The sequence below is a fragment of the Phalacrocorax carbo genome, chromosome 2 (genome assembly GCF_963921805.1).
Source record: "Phalacrocorax carbo chromosome 2, bPhaCar2.1, whole genome shotgun sequence".
In the NCBI taxonomy this organism is placed as follows: Eukaryota; Metazoa; Chordata; class Aves; order Suliformes; family Phalacrocoracidae; genus Phalacrocorax; species Phalacrocorax carbo.
In genome coordinates, this window is record NC_087514.1 from 99,566,335 (window position 1) to 99,583,298 (window position 16,964).

The window sequence follows — 16,964 nt, forward strand, 5'->3', positions numbered from 1 at the left end:
CATTAAAAGCCCAATTGAAAACAGTTCTGGTAATGGAACTTACCTATGATCTGGTTTATGGTGTAAAGTTCAAGCTTTGTACAGCTCTTTTCCCTTCTCTGCCCCAATGTGTCTGTTTGCAGAATTTTCTTTTTAATGCTGAAAATGGTTAAATTTTAGTGTTAAATAATACACACTTAAGTATTGTTTTAAATACTTCAGCTATAACTTGCGACTCTGAAAGAGGTCTGTTTTAGGGAACACAGGGCAGTGTTCATGTGATCTTCAGGCATTTGGAACCTCCAATCCAGAAGAGTTGGATGTCAAAGTTCCTTTTTATTCGCAGGCAAGGAAGTGGGGATTCAGGTTACCAAAGAACGTGGCAGCAGTACATAGTGTCAAGCTATTGGGCCACTCCGCTCAATGTCCCATCAGTGACAGTGGCCATAAGTGAGTGCCTATGGAAAAATCCAAAACCATGCTGGGCATATCTGGTGTATCTGTGTTTTCCCGTTTCAGCTGCTAGCCATTTTAAGCTGAAGGGCATCCTGAGCTGAAAGTGTATTTTTAGTTAATTTCTGTTCTAGAAGGTGGCCCAGGGTCTACTTAAACACTAGCATCTATGAAATACCCTTTGGTAAGAAATTTTGCAGTTCAGCTACCTGCTCTGTGAAGAGCCTCCTTCTTGTTTGAAAGCTGGCTTATAACTAGTATCTCTTGAGTCCTCACATAATCCAGCGTAGCTTGGTAGTGCTGAAGGTCTGGACTAGCATGTTGAGACAATGTGGAGGTATTTGGAATATTCGAAGGTAGTTACCTGCTTGGTGCTGTCGAATTTGCTGTTAGAAATAATAACTGTATGTAGGTACAAGTAAAAGCAGCAAGTAATAAAATGGGATTCACAGGAGATTATATTAAAAGGAAAACAGTTCTAAATTCAGGGTGTCTTTTGTTTTAATTGGATGAAAGTAGTTTTGGGCACTGACTTCCCCAAGCATGTTGCTTCACCACATGAACTGTTTGGCAATACTGGTAAGGTATCCTGTTACTTCTGCCCCTGTGTCGACCTCTTATTTGCAGTGTGACAGCTGTGTGTGGCTGTGTTGTGAACTGGGTCGGAGAACTGATCTGCTGCTTAAAAAAATCTGGTGGGTTTCTTAAAGTCCGATCAGTTCATCAGTCTGGTTCATGGTATGTCAATAGCTGCCTGGATTGGGGAGGTGGTGGGAGAAGGGGACTGGTTTCAGGAAGAGGTGCTAAGAATACCTTAAATTGGTCTTGTTTCCAAATGCTTAGGCTGTGATTTCACAAAACAAAGTCTGCTGGGTAATAGATGTACATTTTCAATAATATTTGGCTAGTTCCTACTAGTTTAGTCTTCTATGTGGAAGACTTGCCCAAATAAGGAGACTGACTCACACTGAAACTACACAGATTGTCAAGTGCATAGGGTAACCAAGGGAACTTCTTTGCAGTCTATTTTAAAGTAAAAACCTAAGGACATTTAAAAAGAAAATGTCTTTCCTTCCCGTTGTCCCCCCTCCCCCCCCGCCCAAGTAATACATCATTTAATCAGAGCTATCTGAATTTAAGGCATCTCTCAGGATTTTAATGTTCTGCCCATAAAGTTTTGGGCACCTTTTAGCTGAGGGATTTCTGCGTACTTAGGAATGATAATCTCATTTATAGTAGCTACGTAGTGAGGTACCAGCACTTGAAAACCAAGCAAACCTATGGAAGCTCTAAGGTTATGTACTTGGTTATTACCTTGGTTGACACAGCCTGACGAAATAACTTAAAAGTGGTGAACAATAAAACATGTCTGCTGTCTTCTGTATGGAGGAGTAAATTACTGTTTTTTCCTCATATGATGCTCCTGAAAACAACATCTAGAAGGTAGGTAATAAGCTTAATATTGTAAAACCTGTGAGGTGATTGAAGGATCTATATATAAAATGTTTAGTAATGGCATATTGAAGTGAGCAATGCATTTGCACCCAGAAAAGCAAGATAGTTTGCTAGTTGCTTTAAGGTAGTAACACACTGAGATGAACTAGTTACATCAGAAAGACTTCGTAGGTTAAATCTAATCTCAGTGAACAAAGAATTCATGCTGTGCCAGCAAAGTTTTAGAGGCAAACGTGGCCGTGGTGAAACCGAGAGTTCTCCATGACTGAGCATATGCCATTTGGGAAGAGATGGTTGGTGCTAGCTCTACAGGCAGATAAGCGTTTTACTGTTTTATCCTCATTTACACTAGAGGGCTCTGTGGATAGAGGTTCAGTGGTGTAGGTCAGCTGTGCCTGATCTTTCTGGCTGGCTATGCTGTAGTTTTCCTGCAGTTTCTTCCTTGCTGTATGACCTGACTTGCTGCGCATGAGACGTGATTAATCTGTGCCTGAGCAATAATTCCAGTGTTAATGCCACTGGAAGGAGTGTAACTTTTTTATTTCGGCATAAGCAGATCAATTGCTATGCAGGTGCAGTAGGCCTCCCTGTCTGGACTGGAGATGACAGCAGGAGTGCTGCAGCCCAAGTGATTTGTACAGCACGCTCAAAACAGTCATCTCTTTTCATCGTGCCTCAGATCCACACAGAGAGTGGGCACGGGATCTGTGTGAATTATTCTTGTGGCAAGGACAATCTGTTCTGGGTTGCCATCTTACTGAAATTCCTCTTGTCAGGATCCAATATACTGTCCACCTTGCTCTTCTGTTTTTTTAAACTACATCCTGTGACCCCGCGCGTGACTTTCACGCAATAATTGAGGGATTTTGTTGTGCCTGGGAGGGACCAAGCTTGCTTGAACAGGTTGATGCTAAAACAAATCATCTGGCCAGAAGCCTGCTTCCAGGTTGCCTTTGGAGCAAAGTACTGTGAAGAGGGTGATGCATTCAGAAGAGTTAGTCTCAGCGTAGTGCAAGTGGCTCTCCAGTTTAGGTTGAAAATCCCTAAGTAGACAAGAGGTGGCATTGGGCATTCTTCTTGTGGCAGGGCTGATACATAGTGAGCCTTAGAAGAAAAAGGAATGGGAGCTGCATTAGCACAGTTGCAGACTGTAATACTTAATGCTGTCCTGAAATAACATCCAGATCACGGAGATGAATTATGAATTGTACTTTCTATATAATGACTGATGTTTATTTTGAAGGACACTAAAATATCTTTAAAAACTTCAAGATTCAGAAGCACTAAGCGTTAAACTGTTGTATCACATTTCAGTCTGTAAAAATGGGTAAGCCTTGTGCATTTGAGAAATCATACAGTTCTTTCAAACCCAGGTGGGCTTTTGTCAATATGTTACTGCAGTGAAACTTTTTTCTAGTTGCCCGTCAAGTAATTGTAGAACTTTTTCGTATTTCTCATAGCATGCTTAGTTGCAGTGCAGATGCCTACAATGAAAGCTTAATGTTGGAAGAAAATACTCTAGCATAAAAGTGAGGCTGATAAGAATATTGTATATTGTTTGCTCATTACATAACCCTTCTGTTTGGAGTAGTTGGTATGTATACCTTTGAATCATCTTCTGCAATTATCTAAAATATGGTTTTTGTTGTGTTTTGAATGCCATTGTTTTTCAGGTCATGGAAAAACTCCAAAAGATGCTGCTTCTGTTCGAGCTACGCATCCAATACCTGCAGCCTGTGGCATATACTATTTCGAAGTTAAAATTGTCAGTAAGGGAAGAGATGGGTAAGCATTGAGTGCCTTATTAATTACTACTTGAAATACTGTCTCACATCATCAGCAGATGTTTTTGGTATCAAAACTTATTTTTGTATTTTACCACTTTCTATGTAGCTTGATTCCATATTCATGAGTTGAACTCTGATATTTGGTTGTTTTAAGGGAGTTGATTGTGGTATTTATTGTCCACAAATCGGTGTACATGATAAATACCATAACAGCATTTTCTCATTTTCTCTTGACAGAGAAGTTAGGGTTTGAATGTTCTGATCCTGCTCTTACCTTTACGGGTGTTGGTTTTTGACTTTATGGCTTTACAGACCTTCACATAACTTTTAGGCAGTTTTTTAGGGTGTGCAGCAGACCAACTTACCTCCTCAGTGCAATTTTTTCATGGATTTTGTATCAATTTTAAGATGGAAAGTTATTCTTAAGGCTACTTGTCAGTGAACAGTAAGTACTAAGAATAAAAGAGAATATTTTGAATAGGTGCTTGGGAATTTGTCACCCTATGGAAAGAACAAGAGTTGATGAGTGAGTGCAGCTGCTGCTTCTGAGAATCCACCTGAATTAGGAATCTGTTGAAGCACAGGTGATACCATGATTTTCAGTCTACTGAGGTAGATAGAATCTCACCTGGGAAAGTCATGAAGTGCCAATGACATCTTCGCCAGACCACTTTAATTCCTTTTCATCTTTCACTGCTTTTGGTAGAGGGTGTGTTTTAATCCTGAGAGATTGATCATGTTGCCTGTGTAGGACTGCATAAGCAATACTGCTTTCCAATATGCTGAAGTATATACTGCGGTTCCTCCTCAAGGTTCTAGTCAGGATTGAATGTCCATGTCCTAGGTACTGTAACAAGCATGTTGCAGATGCTTATATCCTGTTGTGAAAATAGTTCTTTTCTCAAGATTTATGTCATAGCTCTTTGGATAAAATTCAGTACCTTTGTCTTTTCTTTGTCTCTCTTGCTGCAGTTTTTTCTTTAATTTTCCCAGTGTTCTGTAAGCCTTCTGTAAGCCAAACTTCTTTGTTTTTCTTATAGTATTATATAGAGATATTTTGAAAGAATAGCCTCTCAGTACTGCTCCTGCCTTGTAGGGGCATTTATGAGTTTGTTATAGGTTCTGTTCCCGAAAGTTATCCCTGGGAGATTTCTTTGCTATGAAAAACTCATGTCTGTAGTTGCTTTTGTCACACTATGAAGACCTAATTATTTTTAAATTGAGATGATAGAAATTAGTGTTTCAAGTAATGTTTTGACATAAATTTTAGGAACACCTTTTGTGGGGTTTTTTTTTTCAATCCCGTTTAAAAATTGGCCTGCTGCTGTCAGTTAAGGAGAGGTTCTTCCTGCGATTTGCTAGTGATGCACATGTCTGTTCCTGAAATGTACTTATGCCTGCTTAGTTTGGAAGCTAGCTTTTTTGGAAACACTTTACCTTAGACCTCTTTGTGTTGCTTTTTAGTAATTTCTAATTTAGTAGGCCACTCAGGGCAATCCTACAGAAGTAGAAAGTATCCTACAGAAGAACTATCTCTGGGTAAAGTGTTTCAAGGTTTTGTCATTTATATGGTTTTGTGCTGTGTACATAGCTAAGACTTGTGAAGGTGCCTGCTGAGATTGCTTAAAAAACCAGAGTTACTTTTTTCAGTTACTGATAATACATACTGCCTTGTCCTTGCTTCAGCCTTCTGACCTTATTTTAGTACTACTTTATGAAACGTTAGCTGCATAATGAGCTGAGATGTTAATTTTTTTTCATTGTATAAGATAGTATGGATGCTGGGAAATACTGTGAACAGAGCCAAAGCCAAGTCTAGCTTAGCTGATAAAGAGCAGGAGTTGACATGTGGAGCCTCACTGAATGTAATGTGTGTATCTCTAGACCCTGTTTTCACGTCCAAGAGGTCTTTGACTAGATGCAGTGTGAATCTCTTACAGCTCAATATTACGCTGTGTTCAAACTAATTAGTTTTATAAGTAAACTGTGGAATTTAATGCAGAAGTGTATAAGTAGGTCTACAGAAAGCAGTTTGTGTCTGATAGGATTTATTAGTTCTTTCTCACTGCCTGTTGTTTCACCTGGCCTGCTCCAGGTAAATTTTTATAATTTTTTTTTCTTCTTCTTGGCATCTGGTAACGGGAACAGAGTTCAGGAAGACCATATCTGTAGGGGACCGGCGTGTAACTAACAGGGTCAGTTAAAAAGCCTTACTGTTGCAAAAGCGTCTATTCTCAAACCTGAGCCTAACTGTGGAAACACCACAGCTATATTTTGTAGTACTGTTTAAAATAAATCCTAGACTACCTGAGGCAACTCAGATATCTATCTGCAAGCTGAAGTAAGGAAGGCTTTCAACTTTAATGAATGTCAGTGGATAATTTAGTGGTGTTTATTCGGAGTTCCCTTTGGTAGTAGCCTTTACTACTTATCTTTATTTTTTTTAATAATTGCAGCTTAAAGTAGTTAGTCCATGTACTATATGGGCAAGTCTAACGGCATTCTTGCTTGTGTCCTCTGCTTAACAGGACTTGCCTCGAATCATCGAAAACATTTACTGAAAAACTAGTCTAGGAGATTTCTTTTTTTGTCCTGCTGTAGCACTTGATGGCACTGCTCCTGGAATATGATCTCGTGTATCTCAAAGTTGCTGGGCAATCACAAAGATTATTCTCTTCCTCTGAAGGAGCACAGCTCTTTTTAGTATAGGGCACGGGTATGGCATGGCTTCCAGCATGGTTTGTTGTAGCTGTCTGTGTGCGAGAACAGCATAGGTCATTAAATTCTTTATGTATTTGGGGGCGGTAACAGTCTTCAGTAGGAATTTGAAGGTGCATAATATGTTAATTTTGCAGATGTTCGTGATGATCAACTTCTAGGCTTTATGGACACATTGAAGAAAGCACAAAAGCAGGCTTACTCAGAAGTAAGAAATGGGTATGGAGGTTGGTGTTGCAGAGCAGATGAGTGAAGTTGCTTTTTCATACCTCAGTGAGGGGTGATAGGGCCATGCAGCAACTAATGGAAACAGGTGAGAAAAGGGGAAATGAGAATTAAGGTTAATAAAAGTAATAAGCTTGAAATATTCCAACAAAAACTGTCTTGGTATTTGTACAGTTGTGCTGGTTTTGGCTGGGATAGAGTTAATCTTCTCCATAGTAGCTAGCATGGGGCTGTGTTTTGGATTTGTACTGAAAACAGTGTTGATAATGCAGAGATGTTTTTGTTGCTGTGTAAGCACTGCTCAGCAGAACCAAGGCCTTTTCTGCTTCTCATGCTGCCCTGCCAGTGAGCCGGATGGGGGTGCACAAGAAGCTGGGAGGGGTCGCGGCTGGGACAGCTGACCCCAACTGACCAAAGGGATATTCCATACTGTATGACATCATGCTCAGCATATAAAGCTGGGGGAAGAAGGAAGGAAGCAGGGAGGGCATTTGGAGAGGTGACATTTGCCTTCCCAAGTAACCGTTACGTGTGATGGAGCCCTGCTTTCTGGAGATGGCTGAACACCTGCCTGCCCATGGGCAGTAGTGAATGAATTCCTTGTTTTGCTTTGCTTGTGTGCACAGCTTTTGCTTTACCTATTAAAGTGTCCTTATCTCAACCCATGAGTTTTCTCACTTTTACTCTTCTGATTCTCTCCCCTATCCTGCCATGGGGGGAGTGAGCGAGCAAGTAGCTGTGTGGTGCTTAGTTGTCAGCTGGGGTTAAATCATGGCAATGGTGTTCAGCAGAAAGAGTTCTAAGATCTTTTATATGCTGTTGCAGTATAGATATATGAAATAATTATCTTAAATGTTTTTAAAGTCTTGTTGAAAGGGCTAACCAGCTGTCATGTTGCTTTGTAAATATTTTCTGGTTTTAATTTCTTCAGTTTTCCTCCTTAATTTCATGACTCCTTTTGCAGTCAGAGGATCTCTATTTACATTCTCCTTTTATACTGTGTTTTGCTTTGTTTTGTTTGGCTTCATGTGGAACATTGTGGACAGTGATTTGAGTGATTGGAGATGATAACAGGTAGATGAGCAATGGGTGTAAGTATGGGGAACAGTACCAAGGTGATGATTAGAAAGCATGGTAGGAAGGGGAGCATTAGCTGCGATAAATCATATCTGCATCTTTATTGACATCTCCAGTTAATTTAAAAATGAATACATGTATGTGTCAGTTAAGGCAAAGTATTGCAGCAAGTACTGTCAAAAATTCTGGTGTGGTTGGGGAACCTAAACATAGGTTTAGCTTTAAATTAAACCTTTGTAAGTGCTTACTACAGCCCTCATTTGTAATTGATCTATCAGAGAACCAAAAGTAATGTACGTAGTTTTTGGTCTGTAATTTCTTAATGTAGTAGTCAAGGGGGTGAGGTAGCCATGGTGTTGCCTTTTGCATACAACTGTGTGTTTTATCCACATTTCTAGAATAGGAACTTAATTAAAGCGAACTACATCGGTGGTCTAGGAATGGGAATGAACAAGGGTGTCCTAAGTCCTATGGACCCGTTCTTGTGATTTGGAGATGTAAGCCTTAGTCTCTAAGTTTTATAATTTTATAGTGTCCGCTCACTATCCGACAATTACCACCGTGGTGGCCATTCTCTTAGCTAGGTAAGTGTATCCAAATGAGGCTTTTTCCAGTCTTTCTCAAATCTTGATTTCAGTTTTCTCATGCTGCTTTTTACTGAGTTTGGTTGTGCTAGTCTTGTATGTATTTAAGTCCTCTGGCTTTGTGTAAAGTGGTAACGTGTCTGTCTTACAGACCCACAGTTAATATTTTATTTCAGATACCAGTTAACAATTCCCTCTTTTACACAAATAAAGATACTTGCATGATACTGTCATAGTTTGTGAACTACAAGTCCTATAGCTTCATGCTGTTGTTACGGGCATCCTTCTTTAATGGTGAAGAGTTGTCTATAATCTCTCCCAGCTGAGAGTCTGTGAGCTTTGCTATAACCTCAGGTTGCATTCTTTGGCATTCCGTACTGGGCATAATCATGCTCTGGGTCTGCTTTCCGAGGGCTGTCTCAGGGGTATCCACTGGCTACCTGGCTTTCAGAAGCAAACTACCTTCCATTATTTTATAAACAGCTTATGTGTGTATGATTTACTGAGTGATTATCCATTTCTACATGAAGTTCAGTCTAAGCCTTGTTGGTTCTTGTAATGAATCTCTTCATTTCCAGTCAGGGCAGTGGTTTTTGAATATTTGCAATTCTTACTCTAAAGCGTAGTTTGAAGACTTTGGGGTGATTTGGCCACAAGAAGAAGCAGTCTCTGAACACTCATTGAGTTCACTTCCCATGCCCAATTTGTAACTGTGTCAGCTTCATGGTAAACCCAAGTGGGTAGCTCATTCTTCAGAAGTTGACCTCAAGAGTGAGTTAGTTTTCAGCCAGATTCATTCCCCAGTATGTCTGTTTGTATCACTTCACAAGTAGCTATGGTAGCAAAAGAGAGGGGAACGTGGTGCAGAAATGAGCATCTGTGCCCAGGAGAATGGGAATGCTGCTTTTGGTCGTGGTACCAGCTTATGCCCACTTAATTTTAGTTTAAATATAGCTTTTTTGTTTTTCAAATCTTTCACGAGGAGAGACTTTTTGTCTGTTTCTTTCCTGGGGAAAATGCCTTCAGCCTCGGTGTCTTGAATTTATGTCCAGTCGATATCTTATTCATTGATTTGTAAATACAATTACTAGCAATGGGCAAATTATAGTAATGCCATTGTCTTCTAGACAGTCTTTAGTGCTTTTAGAACACCTGAGGAAGACATATGTTTAAACTGCAAAACCCTCTAAGCAGTTGTGCTTTTTCCCCCCTAAAAAGAAGACTGAAAACAAGAATTGGGTGTGGTAACCCAGCTAGAAGGAAAAAAAAAACCCAACAAAAACTAAGTGTAGAAAGGCTTTAGTCTTCTAGCAGGTAGCACTTGGCTTACACTTCTGCGAGCATGGTTATTTAGTCTGTGGTGTGGTTGTACTGATGCAGATGTTCATGGCAATGCTTTATGTTGTATGTGTAAACTCTGCTGAATATTCTGCACTAAACCAAAATGTTACTACAACAACTCACACAAGTAATCAGTATGCTTTTTGGTAAATCAGTGTTAATAAGGCTTTAGACACCTATTGAATTATGACTGTTTTTAAAAAACTGGCCATACAATCAGTCATCTCTTGTTTTGGCAGTATCTTGTAGTGTGTGTTGTGTATGTGATGAAGTGGGTGAAGAAAAAAAAAAAGGAAAAACTCTCCAAAACAAAAATACCATGAGAATTAAGTTTGAGTTTTCATGATGACACGCATGCCTATGGTGTAGCCTGAGCTGTTTTAGTGCGTTTGAGTGATGTTTGTGAATACAAATGCTTTGTTGACTTCTAGGGCATGGATCTGTAACTCTTTAAACAGAAACCATACTTTCTATTGCAAATTGTTTGTTGCAGTAAGTTGGCTTTTCCTTTAGCACCCAGTATACCCATTTTCTTGTTCACAAAAAAGGTGTAAAGCAATAAAAAAAAAAAAAAGGAACTCTGTCAGTTGCCGTTTTGTTTGTATTGTACACTGCTAATCTAATGTAAAAGCTTTGTGCAGTCTTCAGGCGTATTTTTACAGTTTTGATATGTCCTCAGCAGTTTTTTGTTACAATAACAGGCATTTGTAGCAACAACATGCAAACTTCAGTCTCTTATTTACATATAAGTATGTCCTGCGGCATTATAAGCAGAGTACTTGTGTATAGAGTAGAATCTGATAAAGTCTGAAGTGGCTTTCTTGCATTAGTGTCTTCATTTGCATTGCAGCAGCTGCAAGAAGAGATTGGGTCGTGAATCAGCAAGCATCTCTTTTCTTAAACTGTGGCAGTATTTATTTTTTTACCTGAGTATACGAGATCAGACATTTGATAAAAATGAACAGCAACTAAATGTGTTAAGAGGATTATTTGAGGCTTCTGTTTAACTGGTCAGAAGTATGTGGAACTGGAACAAGAGAGTTTTAATTCTTTGTCTTCTATAAATGAAGATTTCCAATTTAAAAAGAAAGTTAAGAGAATATATTTAATTTCTTGGTCCTTGCTACTCGCAAAATCTTAAGTTATTTCTTTCTTTGAGGTTCATTTGCGTAAATATAGTGTATAGCTGATAATCTTAGTGCAGCATAGACTTAAATTATATTACTTCTGTGCAGCTAGTCTTTTCTGATAGTATGGTCCCCAGAAAGGCTTTAGCGCTTAGGGAAAAGTGTCACAAGATGAAATTGTGCAACCTCAGAAAGAAAGAGGGATGGATGTCGGTAAATGAGAATCTTTCTAAGAACGTTAGAGGAATCACAAGAAAAATGTAGCAGGAATAACAGTTTCAAGGACTATGCAAGATGACTGCCTGACTGACTTTTGTTTTTCCTCCCTGTGTAGAACTGGATTTATCTGAAACCTGGGTTTATCATGTTCAAAATACTGTTTCCAAGGAAACATTCCATAAAATTAAACTTGTTTTCATTTTGAAATGAAAGACTCAAACTGTCTATGGCATATTTTGAAACATTTAAATAGAGAAAAATTTAACAGCTCATTTCTTATTGTGATTGTGCAGACAATAAGAATCTTGGTTTAGCATATTCCTACAAAGTTTATTACAGAGTAACTATATTAAAGACAAAATTTAGATACCTTTCTAGTGTGCTGTATTTCTGACCTTATAGTATAGTGTCAGTGAAGACAGTGTAGAAAACTAGGAGAACATTGTGCAGACTTTTTATGTCCTTGCACATCAGTTGTGAAGGCCCTTTAGAAGATCATTTAGTCTTAAAATTCTTAGAGCTGTCGCAGTTTTTTCTATTTGTACCCTTTTCTAAGATACAAACTTGATAGTAAAACGAACTGCACCTGTTCTATTGCCTACTTTCTCCAGAGTGTTAGTTCTACTTTTTTTAGTAGTCAGTGCATTTGACACATTAGGATGTTTTCAGTTGCCTTATATATGGGTGTAAACATCTGTTAGTGCTTGGACTTGGGTTCCTCACAGATACTATGGTAACTGAGGTTTAGCACCATATGGCTGAAGTTGCTTTCTTTAAATGTATAGCATGTAGGTGATAAGATACCAGGTTGATCATTTACTTTCGTTGAAAGAGCTTGAATTTTGAAACATGATGTAGCTGTTCCCCAGGTTATACTGTCTTCAATAGAACATGTAGGCACAGTGAAAGTCAGAAGGAATTTTGACTCTGCAGATAGCAGGTTGCTAATGAGCCCTCTGTAGTAGGGAGGCTATTAGCTTTTTTCATTACTTAAAGATAATGCTGAATTATTTTACTTGTCTTCACAAATACAGTATGGAATACTTGTTGGTTTGATTTTTTTTTAACTTAAAGTGGTTATTTAGTACTTAAATTTATATCTAGCCACTAGTAAGTAAGCTTTCTGATATACCTGTGATTTGGTCTAGTTTTTGAGATTCTGTATTCCTCTTTATGGAATGGGTGGGATAGGATATAATTAACCTAATTCTGATTATCAACTTCAATATTGAAAGATATTCCATATACCTTCAATACAGTGGCTAAAAGATCTAACGGAACAGTTTCAAATAAAAGTCAGAATTGAGTGTATCTCATATTAACTGCTGGGATTTTTTCTTTTTCCTTATGTTTTAGCAGTTTCCAGTCCTGTACCATCTCTTACTGCTATTTTTTCCTTCTATTTGTTTCTGTTCTTTTTATTTCTCACACTTAGTCTGTTCAGGCATCCAAGTAGAAACTTTAGGCTCCAGCAAAAATGTGAATTTATCTCTGTAACTGGAAAGATACTTGAGGAGAAAATAGTTATTGTGAGCTTGCTGCTTCTTATACAGTTCACTGCAGAGAAGCCTAGGCTTTTCAGTCTGTGTTAGTGGAAAAAAATTAGGTATCATAGTATGTGTGTTTTTGACATCAACTTTTCTTTCACTTTGTGGCAAAAAGTTGAATCTTCAGCAAATTTTAAACTGTAGTTTTGTAGTATTCGTAAAAATTTCTATATGACTTGCAGTTGCGAAATGTAAACTGTAATGTAAATGTAAAAATGTAAAATGTAAAAATGTAAAAAAAAAGTGCTGAGACACTAAAATGGTAATCTATATCTTTAATAATAAACACAATTTGAAATGAGAAATCAAGAGTATGTAAGATTGTGCTTGCTTTCTTGGTCCTTAATACCAACTTGGCTGCACATCAGTTTTCAGCCAAAGTCTTATTTCAGTCTCTCATGGGTTGATTTAATGTATTCCATGAGTGGTTTTACATGTTGTTTGTAATTTTATGGGCTGCTGTAAGACTTGAGCACTTCAGTGACGTGATGAGTAGCAACCAGTGGGACTGAAATGCTCAGAGAAGGGCTTCTTAATAAAAAGGGTCCCAAACTACTTCCTCCATCAGGCTAGGTACGTGGTCCTCCCACTGCAGCAGCCAGGGATATTTACATGTGGGGAGCTGAGGTGGAGGCACCATCCGCAGGTACAGTGGGAAGTGATGAGGGAGGTGGCATTAGAACCATGCAATTATTCACCCTCTTCAGCCTCTCAAACCATGCTGTGTCATGTCCATTTTTGGAAGGTGCTGTGTGTCGGACTGAGCACGCTGCTTCCTGGTGTTGATGCCTCTGTTTCCCCAGGGCTGCTCTTATGGCATGACCTAGTCTAAGCGGACCTGTTCTTCCTGTCTGGCTGTCTTCTAGACCAAACCCATTCATGTGGCAGGACAGCAGGAAACACATCGTGAACTGATGGAGAACAGTCTGGGCCTGCATTGCACCTGGGTGCTAGCATGCCTGCTTGTTGTGCGGCCCTGCATTTTTATCATGGACTTGGGGAGGGAACCTTAAGTGCATAACTCTGCCGATGCTCTCCTGATTGAGGCGCATGATATGTGAACCTTAAGGAAGCAAACAGGACAATTTATGTAATTCCTCCCACTGAAACAAGTATTTTTGCAATGACTCTGGGCCTAAATATGGGCTAAGCTTCTCTAAAAACAAACCAAAAAGTGTTGTTTTAAGCCTGTCAAGCTTACAGGTGCCAGGAAAAGAAACAGAAGTTACATGTAGTAGTGTGGCATAAATACAATTCCTGTCGATGAATTTTAGAACATCTAAAGCCTATCTGTCGTGGTACTGTTTCCCCCCTCAATTTATAGTGTACTATATCTAGTCAAACATGAGATTAGCTATCCATCAAGTATAACAAATAATAAATGAGCTTAATTGATGAGCTTTTAATTTAACTCACAAACCATAAATTGTAGATATTTCTTTTTTCTTTTGAAATATGTCTATAGTAAATGTGTTAATTATTTGAAATGTTTTAATCTACTTTTACTTAAGTTTCTGTTAATATGAAGTCTCCTTGATGAAATGGTGTTAAAGTTCCAAGTAGTTTTAAGTGAATCCCAGGGAAAAATATATACTGTTGAAATCCATCTTATTACTGAGATGGTGTCAGTGCCTAGTGCCTTCTAGTTGTTGCTAGCTGTATTAAATACAGTGGGTCTGTGTTTACGATTCTTACTGAGTTAGAGGAGGCTGAGAAGATACGATATCTGAGGAAGAAAAAACAGGTGGTACCAAAATGTTACCTAGATGATGATTTACTGTCTACCACTTTACATTTTTGTGTAACCTTAATCTTGTTTCTATAAGAACACTGAAATGAAACTTCGATTGGGATTTTTTAATGACTCATGTTGAAAGGCTTTTTGCAGTTGAAGTTCTTTATCTAAAACTATATCTAAAAATAAACTTCCTTTCTTTAATAAATTCTCCTGAACAGGAGGCTTTGCAATAACAGATTTCCAGTCTTTACATGAGAATCTTTCATGCATCAAACTCCAGACTATGCTAATAACAATTCTGCCTTTATTTAAGACAGAATCAAGGGATTTCCACTTGTTGCTTTTACTTAAAATTGTTTTGTTGACTCTGCTGCAGTGATGCCTCAGTAATGTAATTAGCAATGCCTCAAAGACTAATTCTTTTCTTTGTTGCCCTTTGCTTTAGCTCTTCAGTATCTCTAAATGTAATATCTGCTATATATGGTTCTGAGGTTCCATTTCATGCTGGTAGGTTGGAGGGAGAGGAAGATGGTATCGTACATTAGAAATTATCAGAGGAGGGCTCTCTAAATATCAAATGTAGAAGCAGTTAAGGTAACTGTTGGAAGTGATCAATAGAAAAAGCAGAAAGCCAAGTAGACAATTAAGCAAATGACTTCTGAGACTTGCTGCTCAGTTTCATTCTATGTGAAATGTATTTAAAATAGCAGATTAACCTGTACTTCCTAGTAGAATAGTTGCTTAAAAATTGCATTTTATGAGACGGGAATACAGAGGTCATGTTTATTGACTTAAACATTGGCATGGGTGAATGTTTTTTTCATACAGTTAGTTAACATAAATTTGTCATGAAATAATAAACAAATTTGAGCTAGTGTCGAAATTATATGAATGCTTTGATAAACTAGGAAGTGTTAGGTTTAGGTGACTTTTGGATGCTTTCTTTAGTTGATGAAGGGAATTTGATGTATTTTTGGGCGGGGGGAATTGGTGAAAGCCTAGCTTCTCATTATGCTGTTTTTCTTTTTGGATTCCTGTTGTTTTGGTCATGAAATTACTTCTGCTTAAGAAACAGAAGCAAAATGTATTTTACTAACTTCAGATAGTGTGATTTGGGGGTGGGGAGGTCATCCATTTCAACTCTCCAGTATTTGCTGTTAAATTGTTAACAATTGTACTGGACACTGACTTTACTAAAACTACCTTTTGTAAAGCTGACCTTTGGACTTTATTGCCCTAGCCATAGATGGTTTAGACTTAAGATTACTGGTTAGTATAGTAAGAATATTCTCCCTCTTTAGTTTGCCAGCAGATTGCCAACAGCTAAGTAACATTGCTGGTAAGTTTCTCAAGATGGCATTCTGCGCTATGATCCAGGTTTTTAATGTTTAGGTGTGATCTTTTTGTAAGTGCTGGGCTAGGATGCGTTTTGCTGCTGAATTAGTGCACAGTTTTGCATGTATTCTGTAAAATCACTCATTCCAGATTGTCTGCAAAACATGATTAGGTGTCTTGAAGATGATACTGTTGTGTGTATAGCTTTACCTCTACTTTCAAAATAAGGCATGGCCTTTGGCTTCATTCATTCATGCTTTAAACTTCATGGCTAAAATCAGTATTCTCTACTGATAACCCAGAATGTCTGAAAGAGCAGAAAGTTGTCCTTACCTCCTGCAGGGACAGATACTGTCTGTATTAAACAATATATGCTAGGAATTACTTCTCAGCTCCCTTGCTGTTAAGCCACTCTTAAATGACCTCTCAGCAGCTTAATTGGTATATGATTAATCAGCATAGTGTTTCTTGGCAATATCCCACATATCTGCCTCTTATAAAAATACATATATAAATTTCTTTAATTCTTTCATTTTTACAGTTACATGGGAATTGGGCTTTCAGCACAGGGTGTGAACATGAACAGACTACCAGGTATGTTTTGGTATTTATTACGTTTGAGTTACTTACTTTGGTTGATTGTGTCTTCTAAAATATGCGTGACCTTGATGGGAAGGTTCTGGTAAGCAACAGGGAGTGTAGCATGACATCTGTGTTGTATCTGTTTTCGGAATTATGTAAAGCTTGCAGCTAAAAAGTTTAACTTTCACTGTTCACTTTTGCGCCTGTACTGCTTCCCTCAACTCTTAGTGTTATTTATAACATCGTGCAGATACTTTTTAGCAAACAAATACATCTTAATTTTCACCATGTTTCCTGATAAAAATGAAGCTATAGATTTCATTGCTCTGTAAACGGAATTTCTAGCAATAAAGATGACTACTATGATAAAAACTTTGTCAAACATGGAGTGAGCTTTCCTACTGTCAGTTTCTGTACCGTTACCTTTCCAACCTTAACAGTAAGGATGTGTAGCATAGTTTTAAGTTTTGACTGTTCCGTTGACCTGCGTAGTCAGGGACACTGTCTTGTTAAGTTGTCTGTGGTATCTCTGTATTGTGTGTGCATGTGTGTACTGTCTGGTTTTTCAATAGATCTCTAATTGTAAAAAACAAAACCCAAAAAAAAATCCCTCCCAACTGATTTTTTGAAATTAGCCCAAGTATAAAATCATGTTGATGTGACCTTAGAGTATGTGTATTCTTTCTTTTGCATTGTTACTTTCTCACCCACATGTTCTGGTAGAGATCCTTATGATAATGGCAAGTCCCAGTTACACTGTGAGCCCAGCTAGAGGGTGATGAATTATTAGTGGGTGG

General features: G+C 38.2%; 1 protein-coding gene across 2 annotated transcripts in view; it reads left to right on the top strand.

Annotated features, from left to right (window-relative positions):
* RANBP9 (RAN binding protein 9) overlaps positions 1–16,964 on the top strand; it is a 41,936-nt gene that overhangs the window by 5,432 nt on the left and 19,540 nt on the right. For both annotated transcript variants that reach the window (XM_064443654.1, XM_064443655.1), the window contains exons 2-3: positions 3,561–3,672; positions 16,127–16,179. In XM_064443654.1, the coding sequence (XP_064299724.1) occupies positions 3,561–3,672; positions 16,127–16,179 (165 nt within the window). The remainder of the gene's footprint in view (positions 1–3,560; positions 3,673–16,126; positions 16,180–16,964) is intronic.